Genomic DNA, 24,430 nt, shown 5'->3' on the forward strand with positions numbered 1-24,430 from the left:
CCACGTCATTTGTGTTATTGCAATGCATGTCTATTTTTTCCTTTGCTTAGAATTTAATAACAAGCATTGGCATAGCCAATAGGTCTTGCCTTTGTGACCTTATAAGTGTTTAGTTATCCAGCACAATATCCTTGGTACAACAACAAGTGTTGCATGGCTAAACACTTATAAGGTCCCAAAGGCGAGACCTATTGGCTATGCAAATGCTTGTTTACCTTTCTGCAACTCTGCCTCTTCCTGCCCTTTTCTGCCCTTAACTAGGTCACTGCTTGCCTGTATCACCACTCTGCTTTCCGGCCTGTCGAGCCTACAGAGATGTACTCATACAAGTGCCTCGCTCACGTTGTGAAATGAAACAGTAGTTAGCTTACTGAGACCGAGCTAAAGCACCTAACAAAGCAAGGTCATCTCGACAAGCTGGATGCATGAAGACCAGAACTCATCATATTCAAGGCTCTCTTAGAATAGAATGTGAATATTTATTTTGCTGCCAGCAGCTGAGTTTTTGTTATTATTATTGAATGCGTAAACTGCCGATTGTTGATGGACCAAGAAGTGACAGGGATAACTGTTAGAAGTACAGGTGCTTCATTCATGCTCCTATAATAAGTACACAGCTTGCCAGTTAGATCTCAGTAATTATGCATCTTCCTTCAATAAAAGTTATAAATCAGACCTAACATCTCAAATAATGGTGTCTACCTCGAAGATTTTATTGTGGTCTGGAATTAAAATCCTTTGTAGTCTCTGTAGGGAATTGAAGCTGCACATTGTAAAACGGAATAGCTGACACTGGTGTTGTAATGAAAATCCCAGTGTCAGAATAAAAACATTTGGCATATGTATTGATTACCCCAAATGGTGTAACCCACCTTCAGAAACGTTAAATACTTTTCTCCCGTTCTAAACTTCATGCTCTGCTCCTCAGCAAAGAGCACTTACTAAATGCTTTCTTTGTTGAGAAAATGTAACACAGTAGACAAGGAATGGCCATGACTACTAAATGGTCTCTTCTCTCGAAAACCTTTTGTGGAATCCTGAAGATAGACCAGACTTCCTCTAGGTGTTTTCTCTTTAGGGCTTACTTACTCAGAGGCATTCTAATAACCCTCACATCCACTCTGTAGACCCAGCACCAGAAAGGTTACTAAAACAATTCCATCCTTGACCCTATCAGCTGGAAGTGGATAAATAAGCATGTGATTGATGGTTGTGCTAGGATCTTTATAAAGGGGTATGATGATTCTACGTTTTTTATAGCAATCTAATTTACATATTTCTGTTGTGCATAGTTTTTTACCTGTTTCCATGTTAACGAAAATTTGGAAATTGATTGCAGCTGAACTGCATGGCCATCTGGAAAAGAGTAAGTACCTTTTTCCCATTCATCACCATCAAAACAACTTTATTTAGCTAATTTGAACCATAAAAGTGTACAGTGCAGAGCAATATATATAATTAAAACATTAAAATACTCACCCCAGTTCATAGCAATAAATAAATCATCATGCAGCAACAATTGTCAAATGGAATATCACAAAGCTAAGATAAAACCAAAGGAACAAAAACCTCGAAAGGAATCCTAGTAGAAATACTTGTTAGGGGTCCGCTATATCCCCCTGGGTTATCTTAAGCAGAAAGTCAAACATATTGAGGACAGTCAATACTATAATCAAGAGCATGATGATATGTCATAAAATTAAATAATAACCACATAAGATTCATAAAACATCATATAAGAACTGTAGCCCTCTGCTGAATAGCACAATCAATATAAGGGGCAACGGAGACTCAGATCTTGATCGTGGGTAAGGTTTGCAGATAAATAAAAGCGTCTCTACAGTAACGAATGTTGGCCGCCCTAAAGATGGGCAGCAACAAATAAAATTTACCCAAAAAAAGTAAGGTGGTCTGTGGGGGTCAGTCATCACATGGGCATAAAGGAAGTTGTGAAAAATAACTTGTGACGAAAAAGCAGCGAGAAAGTGCAACGTGCAATGCCTAAGCCTCATCGTTAAGAATTTTTGGTGTAGGTCTCCCACCCATACTAAGTAAGGCGCAGGTCTTTTTTAACCAGACAAATCCCCATATAGGTCTGGACCGTTGGTTTGTCTACAGCACACCGCATTCTATCCTCCAGGCATCCCTCTAGAAACGTATACATCAAAGTCCTAATGGAGGTGGCTGAAGCAGTGCTAGGAGACGTAAACAAATCCTCCCATCCCATGCTGCGACTTAAATTCTGTATATACTTCAACCAAGGTATACTCAAACAGTGGTTTAGTGTTAAAAGTCTGAAAGCACAGCCCTATTGAAGGATGTCTGGCTTTTGGTCAAGATTCTAAGCTACATAAGGAGAGGTTGAATTTTAATGAGGTTGTTGATATAACCAATCCCTGCCTCAGTGTGGCAAACAAAGGATCTAGTGCTTTGGGGGACAGCGAGCAATCTCTTGATAAAACTATTCTCGTATTTGTTCCAGGGCCCCCTGATCTTCAATGCCCCAAATCCCTGCCCCATATGAAGGAATAGCATCCAGAGATACCACTGGGCATGTGCACGGCCCTCCCGCACGGCGGGTATTGGTCGGCGCTGGCTCACTGGGAAGAGTGTGGGGTACACATGATTGGGGACTTATACAGGGATGGCGTCTTGTTGTCGTTCCAGGATCTGCAGGGGGCGTATGACCTGCCGAGGGGGGACTATCTTTTGCATTCCGCCTTGGTGTGTGGGATCCAGAAACAATGGAAGATGGGGCTGTCGGAGCCCCCAACCTCTCAGGGATGTCAATACGTCACTATGGCGGCGGGTACAGTCAAGGCCATCACTTGTCTCTACAGACGGCTGTCCACGGAGAGGTTGGCACCCTTGGATGTCTTGCGGGGTAAATGGGAGGGGGATCTTGGCAGGCCCATTCCCAAGACGACGTGGGCGCAGCTTTTGCGGCGGGCCTGGAAGGGCACGCGCAATGCTAGATTTCAGTTGATCCAATTTTACACTCTTCACAGGGCTTACCTAACCCCGGTCAAAATTCTGCGGTATTTCGGAGGCTCTCAGTCGCCGTGCCCACGGTGCGGGGTAGAGGGGGCTGATTTTGGTCATATGTTCTGGTCCTGCCGGGGACTGGGCTCGTACTGGGCAGACGTGGTGGCGTGCCTGAATCAGGTGACTGAACGTGAGCTGGAAGCGGCGATGGGGACTTGCCTTTTGTTGTGGTTTCCACACACCCCCAGTACCAAAATTACGAGCAAGTTTTGCGATTTGGGTCTGATACTAGCGAAGAGGGAGCTCACTCTGCATTGGAAGGCCAGGCCCGGTCCGAGTTTTCGGAGATGGAGGGGGAGTTTCTTGGCCTGGGCGGGAAGCGAAGGGACGTTTCGGCTTCAGATGGCCAGACGGGCAGCTAACGATAAGGCGCTGGAAGTGGCGAGGACGTGGGGGGTGTTGGTGGAAGAGCTGCGATCCTGGGAGACGAGGAGTGACGAGGACGTGGATTCTGTAGGTATGGACCGGAGAGTGGAACCTGGGACAGGGTCGGCGGGGGCTACGGGGGAGTCCATGCAGGACGGGGCTACTTAGGTACACTCATGGAGGACTCGGTATCTGCACTCTACTTTGACAGCTGATGAGGAGTCTGGGTGGGAACAGGGCCGCGGAGGGAGGTCGCTGCGGGGCCCCTTCTCTCAGGAGACCACTGACAGGGTTTTCCCGTTTGTTCGGAGCTGGGATATCTCAGACCGTGGGGCCCGATTGGCAGCGGGTGATGAGGGGGTTGCTGCGGGCACACTGACGGGGGGTGGGGGTAGAGAGGGCGGTGGGTGGGGAATGTACGGTGGGAACATAGCAGAGTGGTTTTCTCCTAATGTGTATTTTGCCTTTTATGATGCTAATGTGTGTAATGTTAGTCCTCGGGACTCTGGGTGTGAAAAACTCAATAAAAATATATTTTTTTTAAAATGAAGGAATAGCACACCATTTGGCGTTGTATATTGTAAAGGGTTCCTTTATTAGTTTATGACCAAGTTTGTGGGCAAAATTAAGGACAGCCTCCACTGATTTGGAGAAGGCAGCAGCTCTACTAGTCTTCAGCTGTCCCCATGAGAGTCAATGTCAAAGGGGATGGCAAGGGAGGTATAGGTGGGAACAGAGCCAAACTTCTTGTTGTGCACTACAAAGGAAACATTATTATTCTTCCTTCCCCCAAAAATCATTATGTTGCTTTTGTTCTGGTTGACCATGAGATTTAGACTGGCCATAAACTCACAAAAACCATCAAGCAGACGTTATAGACCGTATGCAGTCCTAACAATTAGGACTGTTTCGTCCACGTAGATTGGAGTGGGAATGCTCCGAGCACCCACACGAGGGCAATCAACCCTAAGATTAACCAGTTTATCCTCCAGGCTGGTTATGTAAATGGGAAACAGAAAAGGAGCTAGAACACAGCCCTGGCGTACGCCTCTAGCCAGCCTGAAAGATGGTTTGGTTTACCCGCCTATACCGTACCTTGCGCTGGCTGAGACATCATTGTGCAGATCTCTAAGAAAGTTGACAATATCAAGATCAACCCCCATACCAATCATGATGTCCCACAATTTGGATCTGTTTACAGAGTCGAACGCAGAACTCAACTCCATAAAAGCCAGATACATCTTGCCACAGTGTATTTGGCAATTAGCAGATATAGATTTAAGGACTGCTCAACTGTGCCAAGGGCAGAAATGAAGCCGAATTGAGGGTCTGAAAGTATGTTACGTTCCTCAGCCCAAAGCTACCAATGGTCCAACAGGAATCGACCCATAATCTTCACAGTGGAATTAATCAGTGAGATAGGGTGATAGCAGTGGGGGTCATTTTTCAAGCCGTTTTTAAAAGTAGGAACAATGGTCCCATGGGACCAGTACTTTGGAGGGCCGGTCACTAAAGCAGCTTTAAGGACATTTGTCAATAAAGTGGCCCACAGTAAGATATTAGGTTTAGACATATCTGAGGGAAGCCCTTCTGGACCAGGAGCATTCCAAACCGGACAACTAGCCACATCCCACATATCCTCTTCTAGGTCTATACATGGACCCGCAGAATGCTCTGCGGAATGCTGGGGCACATTTGGGCTGCTGGTGACTAAAAGATTGGCATCGGGGATCTCTTGAGTTCCTGAATAAGGCTCAGCATAAAGCTCGATAAAATGGGCAACCCAGGATTCAAAAGGAATGACAGTATCAATTCCTGGTTCTCTTTTCACCTCAAAAAAGCTGCGATTAACTGTTTACCAAAAGGCCTTACAGGTCCGGAGTTCGCTTGCCTGGACCAGTGATGAGAATGCTGCCTCTCTGATAGTGGTCTTTCTGACTTTGAGGGCGTCTCTATACATAGATCGACATCTCTGCACCGCACCCTGATCTCTGGGGGGTTGTCTTAAAGCAGCGAGTAGCTGGTTGTGCGCCTGGGTACAATTGGCTTCAAACCACTTTGTAGGTGGCTTGCGTCTTCTATTATGTGGGAGTAATAGAAGATCGAATGCTGCTCCACAGATCTGATTAAAACTATTGAGGAGGGCTGAGCCCCACCCCCGTGGGTAGTCGGCTGATAGATAAACCAAGAAGTCAGGGTAAGTGGAGACCATAAGCTATGCTAAAAAAGAGGGTGCATCAACCTTGGACCATGCTTTTATTACCCGATGATTCTTAGAAAATGTAAACTTGTATGGTGAGCCACTACAGGGGTCCTGGTGATCAGTGAGCCGTGAAAAGAAAGAGACGGAAGTCTGTGATCACTAAGGGGGTAGTCAGACAAACTATAGTCAAAGACCCAGTCTCTTAGTGATTTAGAAAAAGGAATGAAATCAATTTAACTAGGTGTACCTCGCCCCACAAATGTCGGTGTAGTAATAGCTGTTGAGCTTAAAGTATCCAAAGAAGAATTGAGATTAAGTTTAGCCAACAGCGTATTCAATTTATCACTAAGAGGACAATGTGCAAAATGGGTGATGGAGACCCAATCCTCATCCTCCAGCCCGCAAATATTTTCATGGGAATACTGACATATTTTTAAGTTAAAATCCCCTAATAAAACCAAGGCACAATCACAATGTATGTTGCTGATACAATTCTCAATGTCCTTAAGCAAAGAATGTGCTAAATCGCCCTTGCAGTGGTCAAAACATTGTTGTATAGATTTATCAGCAGCAATCGTGCAGCAGAACACTGAAGCAGAATCATCTGGTAATAAACTGAATCACACTCTGTTCAAAGTACCTTTGAAAAAGAGGAAAGAGAAACATGCGAGATCAGATCACCCTTTGCCCTGCCCATATTACTACTAGCCACTGCTTGCGTGTGGTATGTGGCAAACCCATCCACACATATAGGGTCAATAAGCCACATCTCTTGAAGACAAATAATAGCATGGCATTTGATGAACTTAAGGCAGTCTGGCCTATCCCATTTACTAGCTAAACCAGCAGTGTTCCAGGAGGCTATGGACAGAGTTTGCATAGGATAATGTTTGCTAGCCCCAGTGGGAACGAGATTACACTCAGTGGTCACGTAGAGTCTAGATTCAATATGTGTCCCGGGTAGCACAGGCTCAACTGGTCGATCAATTAGACCCAAGGGAGTAACTACAGCAGGAAGTCAGTCCTGTAGGTCCAATTGGGACAAAGGAGAAAACCTATTACAGGTCGCTAAATCGTGCTCAGGAAATAGAGGTAGGTAGATGCCTCTGGGGTCTAAAAACAGTCCAACGGGAGAGCCTCAATGGCAGTTGGCACAAAACAGGAAAAGTTTAGCCGGGAGAGGATGTCATTAGCCACTCTTCGATCTCTAAAATTAATCACAACATAATCATTGCCATCTGGGTTTGGAGTATTACCCACCCAGGGAGCTCTGCTCATGAGATTTATCTGATTGTGGCAAGGCATGAGGCTTCCCACTCGAGTATTAACCCAATGTACGACTTTATTGACCAGTTGCTCATGATCTTCAAATGAGCTTTTGCTTAACGGAGGGACATTCCTTAAGATCACAACAGATTGGGTAGCCTGAGGGGGCAATTGCAGCGTGTGGTACTTGGAGGGGCCAGAATGCTGAGTGAAGCCTACAAACATATTTCCAGGGCCATCTGAGCTAACTGGCTGAGCCTGGTCCCCTCTAGTGCCTTCAGAAAGGTTCTTTGAACGTGCCCCAGAGACATGGAAAGGCTGGGCCAAGCTAAAGCTATAGGCGTTACCCCTCGTAGCCCGAGAGGAGGTGGTCACTCCACCAGGAACCAGGGGATGTAATGGGAGATGTTGGGTGGGCCTTGTCAGAGGTGCAGCCAAAGGGACTAGGCAAAGGAAGCTTACATAGTATTGCACCATCAAAGTATTACTCAGTTTCGGCAAGGCTACCTCAACCTTTTTTTTTTTTTTTAAACTCTTTTTATTGGCATTTGTAGTAAAAACATTGCATACATTTTCACATTCGGAATTACAGTAGATATGAGCCCTTGAACCGGAGTGCCCAGACGCTGCTTTTATAGTCAGCGGAACTTGCAGGCTTAGAGTGTTATGGTCCCTGCTTTATCTCTGAGTTAGAAACCGGCTACCGAAGCCGATGTCTGGGCCCATCCCACTAGTGTGCGCTGTGGACGCCGCACCGTACGGGGGCTGCTACATGTATCTATATCCCCTGCGTGGGTTATCACATAGAAGGCTACCTCAACCTTGCCTAGTCTGTCAATTATAGGAACCAGAGATGCAGTAGGTGAAGATAATTCATTTTTGTATTATTTAGCTGCCAAAGTCACTAAAGAGTCTTGCATGCAGCTCATAAGTTGAGTTTTAATGTCCCAATATGGTTCTACGGTTAGGGTAGATGTTACAGTAGATGGTTCTGGATATACTTTTTTCGACTTAACATTCCGGTCTGGTCTCTTTCTCTTACCCCCTCTGTTGCTGGTGACCTCAGGGTTAGTCAGAGTAATTGGGCAAGCAGATGGTTGATTATGCTCCGTTGCATCATGTCCCTCATTGATGACAACCGGCAGAGTGATTGTATCAGTGTCTAACTGAGCTGAGCCCAAGACAGTTTGAGGAAAAGCAATACTGGAGGACTACAGCGCAATAGACACATGTGGATCGGGGGGGGGGTTCTAGTGTAGTCTCAGAAAGTTGCTCCAGCAAAGAGGTCAGGGACAAACGTTGTTCTGCCAGGTCAATTTCCCTGCTAATAACCCCCGCAGCTCTTTGCAAAAAGCCATCTAGTGTAGACTTCCCAGGGGCTGGTGCGGTCTTCCGTTTCCCCAATGGCACTCAGTGGGAAGCTCAGGGAATATAAAAAAAGGGAATCGCGCACGGGGAGCCAACAGGTCAAAAGAAAAAATATTAATATAAACCAGTACCTTTTTCAGTGCAGGTATAAAGGGGGTGGCCCCGCCCCGGCTCTTCCTGGCGTTGGTGGGCGCAGACGGGCCCGGTCTTGGCCCGGGCGCGTCCCGCGCAGAGAGAACCCCCTGCAACTAATGAAGGCGTCTCCGGGCGCTGCTGTAAACGCTGGCTCAAGGAATGCTGGGGCCTGTGGTATTACCCCCACCACCGGCAAACAACAATTACTGAACACTTTGGAAAATCCGCCTCCCAGCTCTCCTCACCGGGCTTTGGCCAGGTGCGGGAGCCGACCTTCGGGAGCGGCCTCTCTCCCTCTGGTGATTGAGCGCCGCTGCCCCGAGGATCACAGGCTGTCAGATGCTGATGGATAGGTCCAACCACTGGAGGAAGGGGCCTGCCGCTGCAGACACGATGTCAGTTATTTTTCTCTTTCATAGTTGACTAATGAGGAAGCCGCAGACCACGGTGGCTCATAAGCCTCAGCGAGAGGACCACCCAGTCGAAGGCGCTGTGACCGGACAGGGCCTTGCATACACTCTGGACAGTCTTCTGAGGTGGCGTGCAGAGTGGGGCCTAAAGGAGGTGGAAAATCAAACTCAGGAGCGCCCATTCAGTTTGGCTTGAGGCTCAAATTTGAGAGAGAAATAGCTCTTACTGTCTCTCCTGAAACTACACCCTTTGGTTTACAGATGAGTGGACTGAAAACTCTCTGATAATGTTTGACCTCCCAGCAGCCTTTGATGCAGAGCTTCATGCTATACCGCTTGAGAGCCTCTCAATTTTCTCTCACATTGACTATAATGGTTCAAATCCTTTCTGGGCATGTTCTAATAGAATAATCCTTGATTCTTTATATCAAAGCATGTCATGGAGTTCCACCAGTCTCCTCATTATATCTCATTCTTTTTAACATGCAATTCATTCTCCCTTTTGACATCTTTGAAAATCATCATGTATCGGTTAAGTCATGTGCTGACAACACGCAAGCTTATATTAAGCTTTATGCACATCCAAAAAATGTATCAAAGTAATTAACAAGTACATATTTTTGACCCCAAATTTGACTTTGCACCCCATTACACAAATCTGCAAGAAACCTGAGATTCCTGCATTGGGGTTAAAATGATAATAGGCAGGCAAAATTAATGGAGATTCTTTAAAGAGAACCATGTTATTAGCACCTGAATTGTTTTTACCCCCTTTGAACTTTGCCACCCCCTTGACGGATCTGCGCAAAAACTGCCATACCCACAGAAGACTAAACATGTTAATTGTCCATCAAATTCTATGTGGATTCGTCAACCTTTGCCTTAGTTGTTAACAAATGAACTATTGTTTTTAATCTTACCTCTTTAAAAGTGCCCCCTTTCAGGAAGCTGCACAAATAATCATTATGCTAAAGCATCTGCCAAATTTTATACTAATTCGTCAAATAACACCAAAGATAAAGTCAAATCAAAAATGCATCTTTCCAACTGTCAAAATATTTCTAAAATCTAACCTCTTCATACCCAGACCAAAAAATATTCTAAGCACTAATTTATCTGAAACTACTCAACCAAGCAAAGACATTTTCTTGAGTTAAGTTCTAATTACAAACTACGTTTGGTGTAATTCTGTTCAGCCTTTTTTACTGGACTACGGCAATACGCTGTAGGCAGGAATCACCACCCAACTCCTGAAGAGACTCCAGATGATACAGAACTCAACTGCCAGACACTGCCTCGACATCCCAGACGAAACCACATCACATCTCACCTCCACTGGCTCCCTATCCAGAAAAAATTGCCAATTCGGGATACTGACACACGCCTTCAAGACCCTCGACAACCAAGGACCATTATATATCAGCAACCGCTTGAACTTTCACCAACTCTCCAGACACCTGCGCTCTGCCTCCCTTACCTTCTGACACACTCCCCGCTTCCACCGAAACCACAGTGGAGGACGCGCCTTCTCCTACCTCACTGCCAAGTCCTGGAACGACCTTCCCCTCCACCTCCAAGCATCGTCCTCACTCCCGGAATCCAGAAAGGGACTCGATCTTTTTTTTCGCCTAAGCCCAGCAAGAATCTAGCGCCTGGATACCCACACGGGTGATTAGCCGCGCTCTACAAATCCTGAATGATTGATTCTATTTAAATGAAATTCCAAGTCAGATTTTTCACTCTTTTAATTGAATATAGGATGAATAAAGGAAGACTGTTTTAATACAAGTAATTCAAAAGTTTTGAAATCCTAATTTCAGAGTTACCATATTTTTCACAGTCTGAGTCCTTTTAGTGCATGGAGGATTTGTAGTTCATTTCAACTCAATCCTTTAAAAGGTTTGCAATAATTTGATCCAGTGACTGCATAGTAAAAGCTAATTTGTAAGGCGATTACTTTATTTTTCTGTTCTCTAGTGGATTTAGAACACTTTAATTTAATTACCATATTGCCCTCTAGGGCCCAGCAGAGTTTTTCGTGTATTGTCAAGAGAGCATAGGTTAAGGGCCTAGGTAAGTGACCTCCTTCCTATTAACAAACAGTTATTTGTCCTCACAGTAACACATCTGATAACATACTGGCCTTGACTGTCATTATGCACTGCTCTGTCCAGTCTACAGAGACCTGGGGTATATCTCCCTGCTTACAGTTTACAATTTAATTTACAAAAATATAGCTTCATAGGGTGCCAGTTTTCTATTATTAACTCCAGTGTATTCTGATACTATATCATTCAATCAGTCAGCATTTGTATAGCGCAGCACTGTCACCCCTAGGGGTATCTGGGTGCTGTGGATGCGACATCAGAATAAAGGTCAGAAACGAGAAGAAAGAAGCAAAATAGAGGTCACAAAAGAGCAGAAAGAGGCACAATAAAGATAAGAAACGAGCAGAAAGAGGCAAAATACAGGTCAGAGACGAGCAGAAAGAGGCAGAATAAAGATCAGAAATGAGCAGAAAGAGGCAGAATGAAGGTCAGAAATTAGCAGAAAGAGACAGAATAAATTACAGAAACGAGCAGATAGAGGCAGCATAAAGGACACAAACGAGTGGAAATAGGCAAAATAAAGGTCACAAACTAGCAGAAAGAGGCAAAATAACAGGCAGAACGAGCAGAAAGAGGAAAAATAGAGTGCTGGGGCGAGCAGGGAAGAGGCAGAAAAAAGAGCAGAAAATAAGCAGAGGCACAAAACCGTAGGCAGCAGAGAGTAGCAGACTGCGTGCAGGCTGGACAGGAGGACCGTCGCAGGGGGAGCTGGCACAAGGACCTTATATCCATAAAATATTTACCAACCAAGGCTTAAAATGAGGATGCTTTTTGCACCCCTGTTACTTAAGCTCAATATGCAGGTGATTCTTTGATAAAAGAAAGTATTCCCTCCTACGTTTGGCTCATCCCACCTACCTGTTATCCAGTATGTTGTTGACACACTAATTCTGGACACAACAGAATCGTACTTCAGAGTTAAAGAAGGCCTTTGATGATTCAACTGAGAAAAAAAACAAGCTATTAACTTCTCAAAAACCTTAGTGCTAGTTTTTTGTTGTAAACTGAGGGCGAAAAGAGTTATTCCTGGTACATTAATAATGCCAAGGTAAAACAACCAAGTTCATATAAGTATTTAGATTATTGACTAGAAGGCAAAGTGGTATATAAGAGACACTTGTCCTTGTTGTACGGCAAAGTTGTCTCCCCGTCGCATGCTATACCAGCATTGAACGCCAACCTGAAGAGTTTGTCTGTATCAAAGTTACTAAAGCTTAAAATCTGCTGGCTTTAGATTATGGCCTCTTTTGAGCGTTTTTCGAAGTATTTTCAATATTTAGATCTCAACCAGTGGACTTTTTACAGATCACGGTCTTATCTATCTAGCTAAAAGTTAAACTTGTGTTCTAACCCATCTTGAAATCCATTGGCATCCTAATTAGGTTTCCCATTGATTTCTCATTGACCCAGTTTAATATGGTGCAGAATAGAATAATACCATTTCTTGTTCACAAATCGAAGTGAAAACTTGCGAAATAGTTCAATATCGAACTTATAAAGTTGATCTTTTATTGAATGTTCAAAGAAGACATTTAAAATACATCACAGTGGGGTGTTTAATAGGGACACCAAGGAAATATTTAACAAACTCTGTAGTGACCCACATTAGACATACGTTTGTGAGAATTCCCTTTAGTTTCATTTCTTTGTGGCCTTTAGGTTTTCATGGGTAGCTTCAGGAATTTTGCTTTCCCCATGTAATGTTTGGGCTTACAAGAAGGAATCCTATACACATCTGATTACTTACTTCCCTGCTCTCACTCTGGGACACAATCCTTGGATGAGGCCAGAATTCAGTCAGTATAACGTGTAGACCTCTCATAATGCTACAACTTTCACTCTCAATGGTCAGGATCCACTGTTGACCATGTAAATGGCCATTTTTCTGATGCAGTGGTACAATTGTTAAACGGGCAGAACTGGATGGGAATCACCTGCCCTGGGAAATAACATTTGCTTTATTTTGTGTCTATGAGGGGCCAACAAGCAAGCAATGAAATACAGTGTAAATGGATTGAAAGGTTATTACGTAGGGCTTTCTTCTCTGACATGAGGTATTTTAGACAGTGCGGATTTTTGTTATAATAGTATATATGTTGTGTTTAGTATTTCCTTTTTACTTGCATGCTAAACAGTGTATGTGCTGGAATACTGTAATGTTATTGAGTGCCACTTAAATACATTTTTGCTTGACTAGTGGTTTTTATAGAAATGTTTATTGAAAAGATTAAACAGCGGACAAGTACAGTGCACAATAGTTGACCTTTCGCGGTGTGCTTGGATCATCAGGCATAACATTTACGCATTGCATTACATCAGCAATTGTAACATTCAATACAGTGCCTGAGATGAAACACAGCAGTTCAGTAGGCTGTAGCAATAGTGACAATCGCCACACCAAATAAAACATACATAGTTGATCAGGGTGTGCTCAGGCACGTAGGTAGGAGACAAATAGTTAGCCTACTGTATCAGTACCAGGGTATGGTATGTCTCGTTTTCTCTTGACCAGACAGGCACCCAGCTCCAACTGGGGACATCTTTGTGTGAACTCCCTCTGCCTGAATCACAGTCAGTGCTGGGGACTCACATTGTCACTGCAGTGCACAGCAATGTACAACGACGTCCCATATGTCCTTAGGACTTACTTTGCTAGGGATGAGTTCCCAGTAATGTTCAAGCTGCTCATGGCAATACGCAACGTCTGAGTTGGTGCCCCACATCCTCAATGCAAAAGTTGCATTTAACAACCTTTGCTACCACCTTTTTTCTCCAGATGGTATGGAGTAAAAGTTCCATGCGATGGATTCTTTTTTCGCGGTTGTTCTTCTTCCTCTTGTTCCCGCTGCTCTGCCTCCTGCTCTCTTTCTCCTCCTGATGACATTTTCAAAAACACCAGAAAAAAGAAAGAGTTCCACCTGAGGTGCAGAGGTGTCAAGACTAAAGAGACACATCCAAAGAAGAAGAAATGTGAAGGAGCTTTCAGCATAAGAGGTTGGCAAGTTTTCAAACCAATCAAATGTATTTGTTGCTCTGTCACATTGTGTCACCGGGCTAGGCTGCAGGGATCGTACAGTGCCAATAAAGAGTATGGGAACGTATCTTTCGCTGTTTCTTTATTCGGATTGCGTAACCAACAAAACAAATGTCACAAGGTCTGAGCCTAGTAACCGGCTCCTTATTCAGTTAGGCTGTGGTAGAGGAGGGTCCTCTTCTCCCTGGTCCGTAGGGTTGCTGCTACAGTCTTTAGATCTATATCCTGCTCAGGGTGTCTCTCATGCGTCTGGGAGCGTCTTCCTTAGAGCTGGCGGAGTCCGACGTGATATCCCCACATGGAATGTAAACGAAAGGGAAAGAGGGTCACTACTGTGTATAGCGGCGCTATTCAGGGTTCCCAGGGTAGGAAGTGAGGGAGGGGGGTATCGCCAACGTGTCCGTGATGTGAGCGATTACAAACAAAGGAGTGCTAGGTGTGCGGTGCTCGGGCAGGCGAGGGTACGGGGCTAGCGCTTCGCTTTTGCACCCGAAGCCGGCTTCCCAACCCAACCCGCTACGCGGCTTCGTACCTGCGAGAGCCACACCTCTCCAGAGGTGTGGCTGGGCGAGTCGCGGGACTGTTGGCCTCCTGGCTCTCCTTCCTCCGGTTGCAGTCTGCGTGTTCGGGACCGTAGGTCGAACTCTTCTGCTTCTCGTCTGCTTCGGTTCACGCTTGCTTCTCTCTCCGTCTCTTCCGGGTTTCCCGGCTCTCCCTGATCTCCTCCCCTTTTTCTGGTGACGCCTAGTTCCCCGGTTGGCTCTGCTTCCTCGTCATCATCCGAGGGGGCGTTTTCTCCGAAGGAACGATGCCAGTTAAAGGAGACACTGCTCCCTACGTCCTCTTCCGTCCTCCACTCGGTTCCTGCTATAGTTCGTGGACCTCTCTGTGAGAGGGAAGACAGTTCAAGTCGTTCATTGGTAGGTGTCCACCAGTCCATGTGGCCCCTTTCAATCTTGGGTGTTGGTTGTTGAGTGTCCTGGGGGTCCTGGTTACACATTGGAACCGTGTTTCGGTCGCAGCGGTGCCACGATGCCACCACGAATCCGGAAATTTTTATTAAAACAACCTTGTAAGCTGGTGTCACTTATTGGAATATGCGTTTCTATGTTATTTTACTACATCACTTACCTCAAACATCAATTTAATAGTGTCCATTTATGTTTTTAAAAGTTGTTAAAAATCACGCCGGATTCTTGGTCCCCCGCGGAGCCTAGAACAGGAAGTATGCATGGGCTGGGCTAGCGGCGGTTTCGCGAATCCTACAAACATTGGGAAACAAATCATTGTTTTTAAAAGAATTAAAGTTACGTATTGCGGTATAAAGCCTGATTGATCGGGCCAAATTATGTCAGGTAGAAGTGGGAGTAGCATGTTCGTGAGCAACTTGGCAAGTATGTTGTTGCATACGTTGATAATGGACTGGGGCCTGTATGAGTCACAGCCTTTAGAGGGTTTATCTGGTTTCAGAATGGGGACATTCAGCGGAGGAAGGGAGGTAAGCATCCTTTCGTCCAGGCCTCCTCGTATACAGCCAGGAGGTGCAGTGCCAGAATCCGTTAGAATTCTTTGTAAAATTTTACTTGACTTGCTAAGCTCTTTGCTTGTGCTAAAAGGGTCTGTTGTGAGGAGAACAAACTTGTTTTGGTTTTTTAGCATTGTATGTCGTCATCGTGAACTGCATATTTAACCTTTCTTAGTTGTATTTTGACTTACTGCCTGTGTTTTGTATATTTTGTAGGTTATTCTGGTGCAGGTAAACCCAGGGGAAGCATTTACAATAAGGAGAGAAGATGGCCAGTACCAGTGCATTACAGGTATGGTTTATATTTTTGTGTGTTGATAAAACGGTATCATCCTAACTGTTATGGATATTTGCAGTAAGTTGGCGTTGTCACTCATTAAACTTCCTCACATATTTATTTATTTTAAAAGTAACTTTTTTTCCCAGCTGGAGCCAAGATTTCACCTAATTTTTCTGTGGTCGACTTTAAAAATTCTCCTTCGTCTATATTTGTGATTCAGAGTCCAGATTGGTTCACAAAAGTGCACTGCCCTACAGGGAACTTTTATCATCACAGAGTATTCTACAAAAAATCAGTTTTGCTAGCATTCTGTTTACTACAAAGCCTCTACCTTAAGTGATCAGTCAGGTCAAAGGCAAGGTCTTACTTTAGTTTGTAGTTGATGATTTGTGGTTTTAGTCCAGTACTTAAATCAATAAATTAATGCATTTTATTGAAACCCTTCCTCAGTCTTTCACAAGCAGTTTTCCGACTTTTTCCAGTGCCTTTCATTACTTCCTCCTATTATGTTTCTTATAAAGTTAAGGAGTAAGTGCCGTTGAACTGTCTAACCTATCCATCGGTCCGTGAAAATAAAGTGAATCTGGTACCCCTCGTCATCAAAAGTAGAATAACATTATTCTTAAGCATTTTCTTTTTTTTTTTTACATAATTCATAATTATACTTATGTATAATGATACGTTATTTGAATATCTCAATGTATAAATGGGATGATAATATCACAAAAGGATAAATGGTGATAGAAGTAAGACTTAATATTGCTACGTGCAAAATAGATTGATGACTGATCTGCTCTATACAAACGTACAAAATGTTGGTAAATTTAATTAGAAATGGTGCACACTACCTTCACATAGTCATAATTTTACTAATGGGCAAAATCAGATGTAAATACTATGAGGCAAGAAAGTAGTGACTTTTATTTCATTTATAGTTTCCTGGAAGTCAGCACTCTTATCCGCAGCCTATAGGTTTCTTTCCTATGGTGGTTTTTGAGCTGCTGGACAAGAGAAGCTTTTAACTGCATTCATCATAATGATTTATTTTCTACAAACCTAGAAAAAAAGTGCAGGGGGTGAAAAGGTGAACATTGGGGGTGGAAGGGATACGAGCAGGACCTACCTTCAAGAAGCTCCTGGCGTCAAGCTCTCCCTGATATGTATTCACCCCTCAGGAGAGACCTTTAGATGAGAAACTCCACGGAGAGTTATGGAGAGACAGGAGACACGTGGGAATTAAATTGGGAAAGTAATAATAGAGTCAAGGCTGTATGTTGGTTGACGGGTCAGCTCTATTCCATAACACTCTGTGGACGCTGCTCAGAAGGTCTATTATGGCAGCGGAGGAGTAGCGTGTGTGAAGTGCTGTCGGGTTGCAAAGGAGAGTAAAAAGAAAGTTGTAACACTGAAGAACCTCATAGACATGAATTCTGTTCTTCCAACAGGAACAGCCCCTCCCCTTTCCATGAGAAAATTTGGTGGGTAAGAAGAAACCATCTTGGGAGGTGTCCAAAATAGGTAGCTAAATGAGGCCTGTAAAAATAGAAATGGCAGGTACAATTGTGCTGTGGAGTGAGGTGTGCAGGACACAAGTGCCCCTATTATTAGATGAGGTGATTGAAGACTCTAATAGATTGGTTAAAACACATACAGAGAGCCAACTAGAGAAGTAAAAAAACATATTTATTCTTGCTCTGGAGGTTGACTACTAAAAAGCGTGATTTAAAGGGAGATAGAAAATGCTTCCTTTAAGAGAGACTAAAACAGTGCTCTGCTTGAAACGAGTTTTGGGACGGCAATGTCTCCTACGTGTTAGACAGGTGTGTTTCCCTGTCCTGAGTGTTCACCTGCATGTCCTGATTTTTATTTTGGCCATGGTCGTCACGCTAAACAGTCATTGTGTGTAGAGGGTTAAGCCTGTTCCTGAGTATGTGGACATGTCCTGTGATATGAAATGGCGCATCAAGCGTGCCCTAATTGTGAGCTGTGGACTATTATCCCTGCTCTAGGTATAGTGCATACAGAGGTGGTTGCCAAATACCATGTATTTTTTTTTTTTTTAAAGAGGTGAAAAGTGTTACGAGACCTTTTTTTTTCTTCATATTTTTATTGCGGTTTTTAAACAAACATGCCATACTATGAAATACAACGCCTCTCCAACCACAATCTGTCCCCTGGTATCTATTCTAGGGCAGGCCACTATAATAGCATCCCAAGCAGGCATTATCGGAGCTCTACACACTCATCTAGATTCTTCTTTCCAAATCACTTCCTCTAGCAATCTGCCCACTTCATCAGCTTCAGCCCCCATCTATATATATCAGAGCCGCCAAATCCACAAACCTGTCCATCACCTTTTGGGCTGCACTGCTTCTACACAGGCCCAACAAACTAAATTGCGGAGTACACTTAAAGTGCCTATCTGTAGTTTCAGCAAACAACTTGTAGGACACTAGCCAAGTACGGTGTCAAAGTTGGAGAGGACCACACCATATGGTAGAATCCCACATCGTCCACACAGCATCGAGGGCATGCTGATAAAGCACCAGTGTACATGGCATGTCGGGGTGAGGTACGCCCTGTGTAAGTAATAAAGCTGAATGAATATAGAGCAAGCATTCCTGGACACCTTGGGGGTAATGAATGAATGAATGGAGCTTTTCAAGCGCACAGCTACTCCCGCTGGAGTGTCCTGGCGCTAGAGGTTCACGCATGACTGCATAAGCTCCAGGGTCCTCTTCCAAGTCGAGCCTAAGTCCTCCTTACGGCGCTGCCACAACTGAGTTAATTCTTACCAAGCCCTCTTCAGCAAAGCTCTATAATGTAACTTGTCCGCCCTCATTATCCCCCTTACGAGAAATAAGTAACGCATGCACTCATGTTCTGGGGTTCTGAAGTGTCCTGCCCCCACACTCAATGACAAATCACCCAGTATAGTATGTCCCACCTCCATCCACCAGTGTAGGCCGGACCAAGCCCCACGGGTGCTGCCAACGCAGAGCAACCTTCAAGGGTAGCTCGCATGTCTACAGAGTCCTATTGCGTGTTCTCTGTAGTGCCTGTGCCCATGCATAACGTGCAGTCCTGACCAACATGTTCTTGTTACGCACCATGGAAGCGGGGACTGGTTTTAATTAGATGCTAGTCAAGAATGTTTTGGATGGCAATTTACGTTACCGGTGGGCCACTTTATCCCAGAGCACTGACTGCCACCGAACCACCGATTGTAACTGTGCAGCCAAATAATAAAGTTCGAAATACGGCGCTGTCAGTCCTCCCTCATCCACCACCAATCACAATTTCCATTGTGCCACCTGACTCCGTGAAGTCCCCCAGTATAAAGTAAGGAGGATACCACCCAACTCCCAAAAGAACCCCTGTGGGAGTGCTACTGGCGGGGCTTCAAATAAGTAGAGGAGCCTTCGGCAAAACCACCATCTCCGAGACAGTAATCTGCCTTCTAACCAACAATGGAAACGTACTCCAAAAGACCACCAAGTGTCTCAGGGCAGCAATGGCCCGGCCAAAGTTACCCTAGTAGATCAAGTCCGTTGAGTGATAAACAGTGACTCCTAAATAGCGAATGGTAACAGATTCCCACCGTAGTATCGGGATGGCCGGGAGGGTTTGAGCCTCAGTTCGCAGTGAGTATACGCAGGACTTGTTCCAGTTAACCTCCAGGCTAGATAGGTGCCCAAAGATCTCTCAAAGCTGCTACCGCCCCTTCCAGCTCAGAGCTGTCACCCCCATATATAATAGCATGTCATCTGCATACAGAGAGAGGTACAGTCACCCGAGATCTGTAGTCCCCGAAAGTGACCATCTTGCGGAATTGTACACGCACATGGCACTAAAGCTAGAGCACATAAAAGAGAGGACAGGGGCCAACCCTGCTGGGTGCCCTGCTCCACCATAGACATCTTGCTTAGGAAGGATCTGAACCATGTTTTCTGTCTCAGTCGAACCATGAAACCAAGGCAATAGGAATAGGAGTGTGGACCTCATAAAGAATGCCCAGCAGCCAAAAACCTGAAAATGCTGGAGGTTCCATAGGAAGAAGGCAGCAACGATTTGAAGAAGTTTTTGGTGAAGTGGATTATGAGACCCTTTAGATTTTCAAATATCCCCTCTATGAGTAACTACAGCAATGTCTCCATTTGTGATGTCCTCACCAAAGCATGCTGTCCTCGAGTCATCATTAACATAGGTCTCAACTGGGCCCTAGTTCATATCCTGTTGATAACGAGGAGCTCCCCTCCACACTAAGCAGTACAGGACTGCTTCTTCCAAGAACAGTAAGCAGCTCAGTCAGTTTATCCTCTATTTTTCTAACCTTCCCAAAGGCTGGAGGTAAGCTCCAAAGTAGCATTCAACGTCTGGTAAGAAGTCTTCCTGGCTGGTTCTTCTGATATCTTCTAAAGTTCAAACAATTATAATTTACTGGACCTAGAGGTTCAGTCTTTAAGGAAAACTAGAACTGGTTGTAGGAATGTAGTGCCCAATCAGAATGCATACCATCTTTAAGTTTGGACTTTCTGACTACAGACAAAGGGAACATCTTTGCTGGTATGTTCCAAGCTTACTATAGTGAATGGAGGTAGGAGTGACAAATGCTGAAGGGGTTCTGTATTTGGAGGTCACAAGCCATGTGTCCCAGATAACTTTGATCTATTGAGGAACAACAGACCACCAAATACATTTCAGTCAGTGTCTGTTTCTGTGTGAATTCTAGCCCAGAAACCAAATAGAATGAAGGTCTCTGAGGCTCCAAGGATAAGTGAAGCCAGTATGGCACTCACAAGAAACAACCTTTTCATATTATTTGCAATGCGCTTATTAAAGGGGACCTTATTTGTTTCTCTATGAATCTGCATGTTCACCACACCTGTTTACCATCACACAGCACATGGTGAAGGGGAAGTGAAGGACTCCAGTTATGGGAGATAAACAGAGTTTATGTGAAGAGGGTTGATCGACTCTTCTCTTATGGAAACTTAGACCCATCTACGTTAATAAGCTGCAACCAATTGTCAGTCTCCCCATAGACTAGCGAATGGACATTTGTCACCCTTTACTTTGGGTACCAGTATTACTTGGGTGTACTTCCAATCCAGAAGAGACCTGTGATCTGATGGAGCAGCAACAAATTGTGGAGTCCTTCCAGTTGTCGCCACTGGAGGAAAATGTAAAAGGTCAAATAGAAAACCAAATCCGAGAAGGATGGTACAAGTATTCTGACTGTGCAAGGACCTGTATTCCTACTTGTCCATTTTTTGTGGAATCCAAAATGTACAAATCTCCCTAATTAAGAAAGCCACAGTTTTTAATATAAGAACAAATAGGTGGAGAGCCTTGTGTTTCACATTTACAAAATAGATATCTACAATATTTTTGTTCAGAATGACTCACTTTAATTTGTCTGCTTTTGCCACTGGGTTCAGTTTCTCAGAAGGGAGCTGAAGCATAACAGTTAATTTGGGACCTGTCAGTGCAAGAGATATTGCCTACTGAGTAACATAGTCATTAACAACTTCAAAATAATCTGGGTTTCAGACCACGTTTATTTCAAAATTGAAAAATATTGAGCACAGCATTTACATTCTACCTTGAGTACAATATACGGTTACCACAGACAGATACAGTTTGTATAATCTTTGTTCACAAGACCATTGTAATACAATGTTTAAGGTTGAGTGTGTCTCCTGTTTAAGAGGTAAAAGTAAGATAATGGAAGTCATAGTTAACTTTTTTAAATGTATCAGGGCAGAGGTTGGCAATTGATTTTTCTTTAGTGGTAGCCACACAAGCTGAACTTATTTTATCTTGTAATTCTGAGCAGTTCGATGCAATTGGGACCATGCCTTTAAAGGCTACAAAATATATAAACGCTTGTGATAAATAGGCCTAAGATTACATGGAACCTAATGTGAAAATACAAAAATATGATCCTGTCTTGTGTTTGGTAATGAAGTGTAATAAAATGCACTAGGACTCAACTTGAGTTGCTAAAACTCGTTTGGGTGAATCTATTGAACCAATTGGTCTAGATGCCATATTGGCGCCATCTCCTTTGCGGCTTGTTGAGTTCTGTCGCCACTGGACATGAAAATGTAATTGATTTTAAAAACAAGAAAAGGAAGGCCAGTGAAATCACTGGAACAGGCTATGAAGAAACGTTAGCATCCACTGTCTTCTGTGCGTAATCAGAGAAATGAGCATCAAAAAAGCCCTTCTGTGAAAATGACAAACTTGCAGAATAGTGACACCCCAGAGCACAGTTATTCCATAAGGAAGCTTGGTACTAACACTTTTCCTCATAAGTGTTCAGAGTATGCACAGGTGCCTGAAGACATACATTTAAGTGAAAAATTGGCGGACGCTTTGAAATGTTATTATAGTGTGAAGTTGATCCAGTGAGGAAGAGGTTGAGTCCTATGCTTTAACGCCTATTCCTCCACATGATAAGACTGGATGTAATGTTGTCTTGCGTAGGGCTGCAGTGCAGGATTGTAAACTGGAAGAAGGCGACAAAAAAGGCAATACAACTTTAATAGTAGATTACCTAAACTTGAGCACACTGAAAACCAGATATCCTTTTATAGAAAAGCCAACCTAGAGTAGCGAAGAACCATAAAACTGAGCCTAAAGGACCTCCGTTTGTTAAGGTGCACCATAAAGCAGATTCAGTCATAGTGTCAACTACTAGCAATATATCAGTGTTCAAGATTGCCAGTGGGCGGCCTAGAGATAGAGAGAAGTCAGGTTTAGTTGGTAAAAAGATGGGCGCTACAACAGCTAGGAGTCTCAAAGTAAAATCATCTGTTGTATTGGTCAAATACGATCAGCAGAAATGATAAAAGATGAAAATCTCTTCAAGTCTTTGCCAGGTGAGAGACCGGGTGTGCCATTCACACTAGTAAATCAACAGATTGACCCAGAGGCTGGATCGAAAAGATTGACATGTTCTAGCAGTATATACCCAAAACCATGGGCAACCAGCCTTTCTATACATGGTATCCATGGTGTTGGCAAAGGTGTCCTCAGGGCGGATGTTTTTTTTTTAAATTAATTTTTATTGAACATATTACACAGCATACAGTCATAAGCATATCTAAGCAGCCATCCGTGCACAAGGTTTCTAAACAGCAGAGCAGTACTGTTACCTTTCCCCTAACCTCCCAGCCCCTCGTAGGTCTAACTGTCCAGTTCCTCATGGGCGGCTAGTCATGGGACAACTCCACCCAGAGTGGTGGATGGGGGGGATGCATATATTTCCTCTTAAGTGGTCCATTTCCCCCAAATCTATTCCCATTTCTTAGGGCATCCCCTGCCTTCATAGACAACTTTCTCTGCCACCATACACCAGTCCATGTCTTTCTTCCATTCTATTAGTGTTGTTACTGTCGATGCCCCCATCTCCTTGCTATGTTACACTTAGCGACTGTCGTCCCCAGAGTTACCCAGATTTGTTCTTTGCTGCCAAGTTCCATGGCGTACCATTCATTGAGAAGGCACCACTTAGGCAAGGGTTGTAAATTCACCCCACACACCCCTCGCAGGCACTGTACTATACCTTCCTAATAGGTTTTAATTCCGGACACTCCCATAAGATAAGGTATAACGAACCCTCCTGCCCACACCATCTGTGACACTTGGAGTCTAATCCTCTTCACATCTTTACTAAGGTGTTACAGGAAAGGTAGGCTCTATGGAGTGTTCTAAGTTGACATAAATTAAGTTTTGACGACATAGCGGACTCCTTCGGGGATGCCAGGGCTTCCACCAATCTTCGTCCACCAAGTCTCCCAAGTCAGTATGCCAGTGCTCTCGGAGTCATTGGAAGGGGTCAGAGGAGTTATTTATCAGTTTCTAGTAGGTCAGGGATATTGCTTTGCGCTCTATGTAACCAGTCAATAGCCTGTCTTCCAATGGTGACGCATTGGGGAGTTCGCTTCCCCGCGGTATTTAATTATGTCTAATTTGCAGATCTCGGAGAGTTTCTGTGCGCTCTAGGTCGTACTCCCGCTGTAGGTCTAAGAGTGGGATGACATCTCCTTTAGTCCGTATGTCCCCTTCTCTGGAAATACCTATGTGGTCCCAGCTGTCAAAACCTGGGCAATTACTTAGTGTTAGAGTATTTCCGCGTCCCAAAGTGGTGTCACCTGGGTTATTTTAGCGTGCTACCCCAACTTCTTGTGTACCTGGTGCCAGAGTGCGATTGTGTGAGTTGTAGGTCCTGTGATATTAAGATGTTTGAGGTTAGTGTATAGTGTCCGGATATATCCCCTTCAGATTCAAGATCGATCAGTCCATTCGGTATGCAGGGTCCTCTTGTGGACGGTGCACCCATACATTAATTGATGACTGCCCAACAGTAACCCTGAATATTAGGCAGTGCGATCCCACCATCATACCATCCTCAAACCAGTTTTTGCGTGGGTATCCTCCGTGGTTTCCCGTCTCAAAGCAGGGTTCTAACCTCACCGTCAATGGCTTGAAAATAAAACTTGTGGTCCAGGTACACCATGTTTTGTAGGGCATATAGAAATCTCGGGAGCGCCATCATTTTTAAAAAGTCCGCTTGTCCCAGCAAGGACATTGACAATGATCTTCAATGTCTCACGTCTCTATTTATTTAAACCCCTCCGTCACTACAGCTGCTTCACATTCCGATGGCAGAACCGAGGTCG

At 44.2% G+C, this 24,430-nt stretch overlaps 1 protein-coding gene across 5 annotated transcripts in view; it reads left to right on the forward strand.

The window, feature by feature from the left end:
• FNDC3A (fibronectin type III domain containing 3A) overlaps positions 1-24,430 on the forward strand; it is a 1,314,248-nt gene that overhangs the window by 434,393 nt on the left and 855,425 nt on the right. For all 5 annotated transcript variants that reach the window (XM_085621888.1, XM_085621893.1, XM_085621890.1 and 2 more), the window contains one exon: positions 15,677-15,752. In XM_085621888.1, coding sequence (XP_085478014.1) covers positions 15,677-15,752 — 76 coding nt within the window. The remainder of the gene's footprint in view (positions 1-15,676; positions 15,753-24,430) is intronic.

This window comes from Triturus cristatus, chromosome 8 (assembly GCF_964204655.1).
Source record: "Triturus cristatus chromosome 8, aTriCri1.1, whole genome shotgun sequence".
Taxonomy (NCBI): domain Eukaryota; kingdom Metazoa; phylum Chordata; class Amphibia; order Caudata; family Salamandridae; genus Triturus; species Triturus cristatus.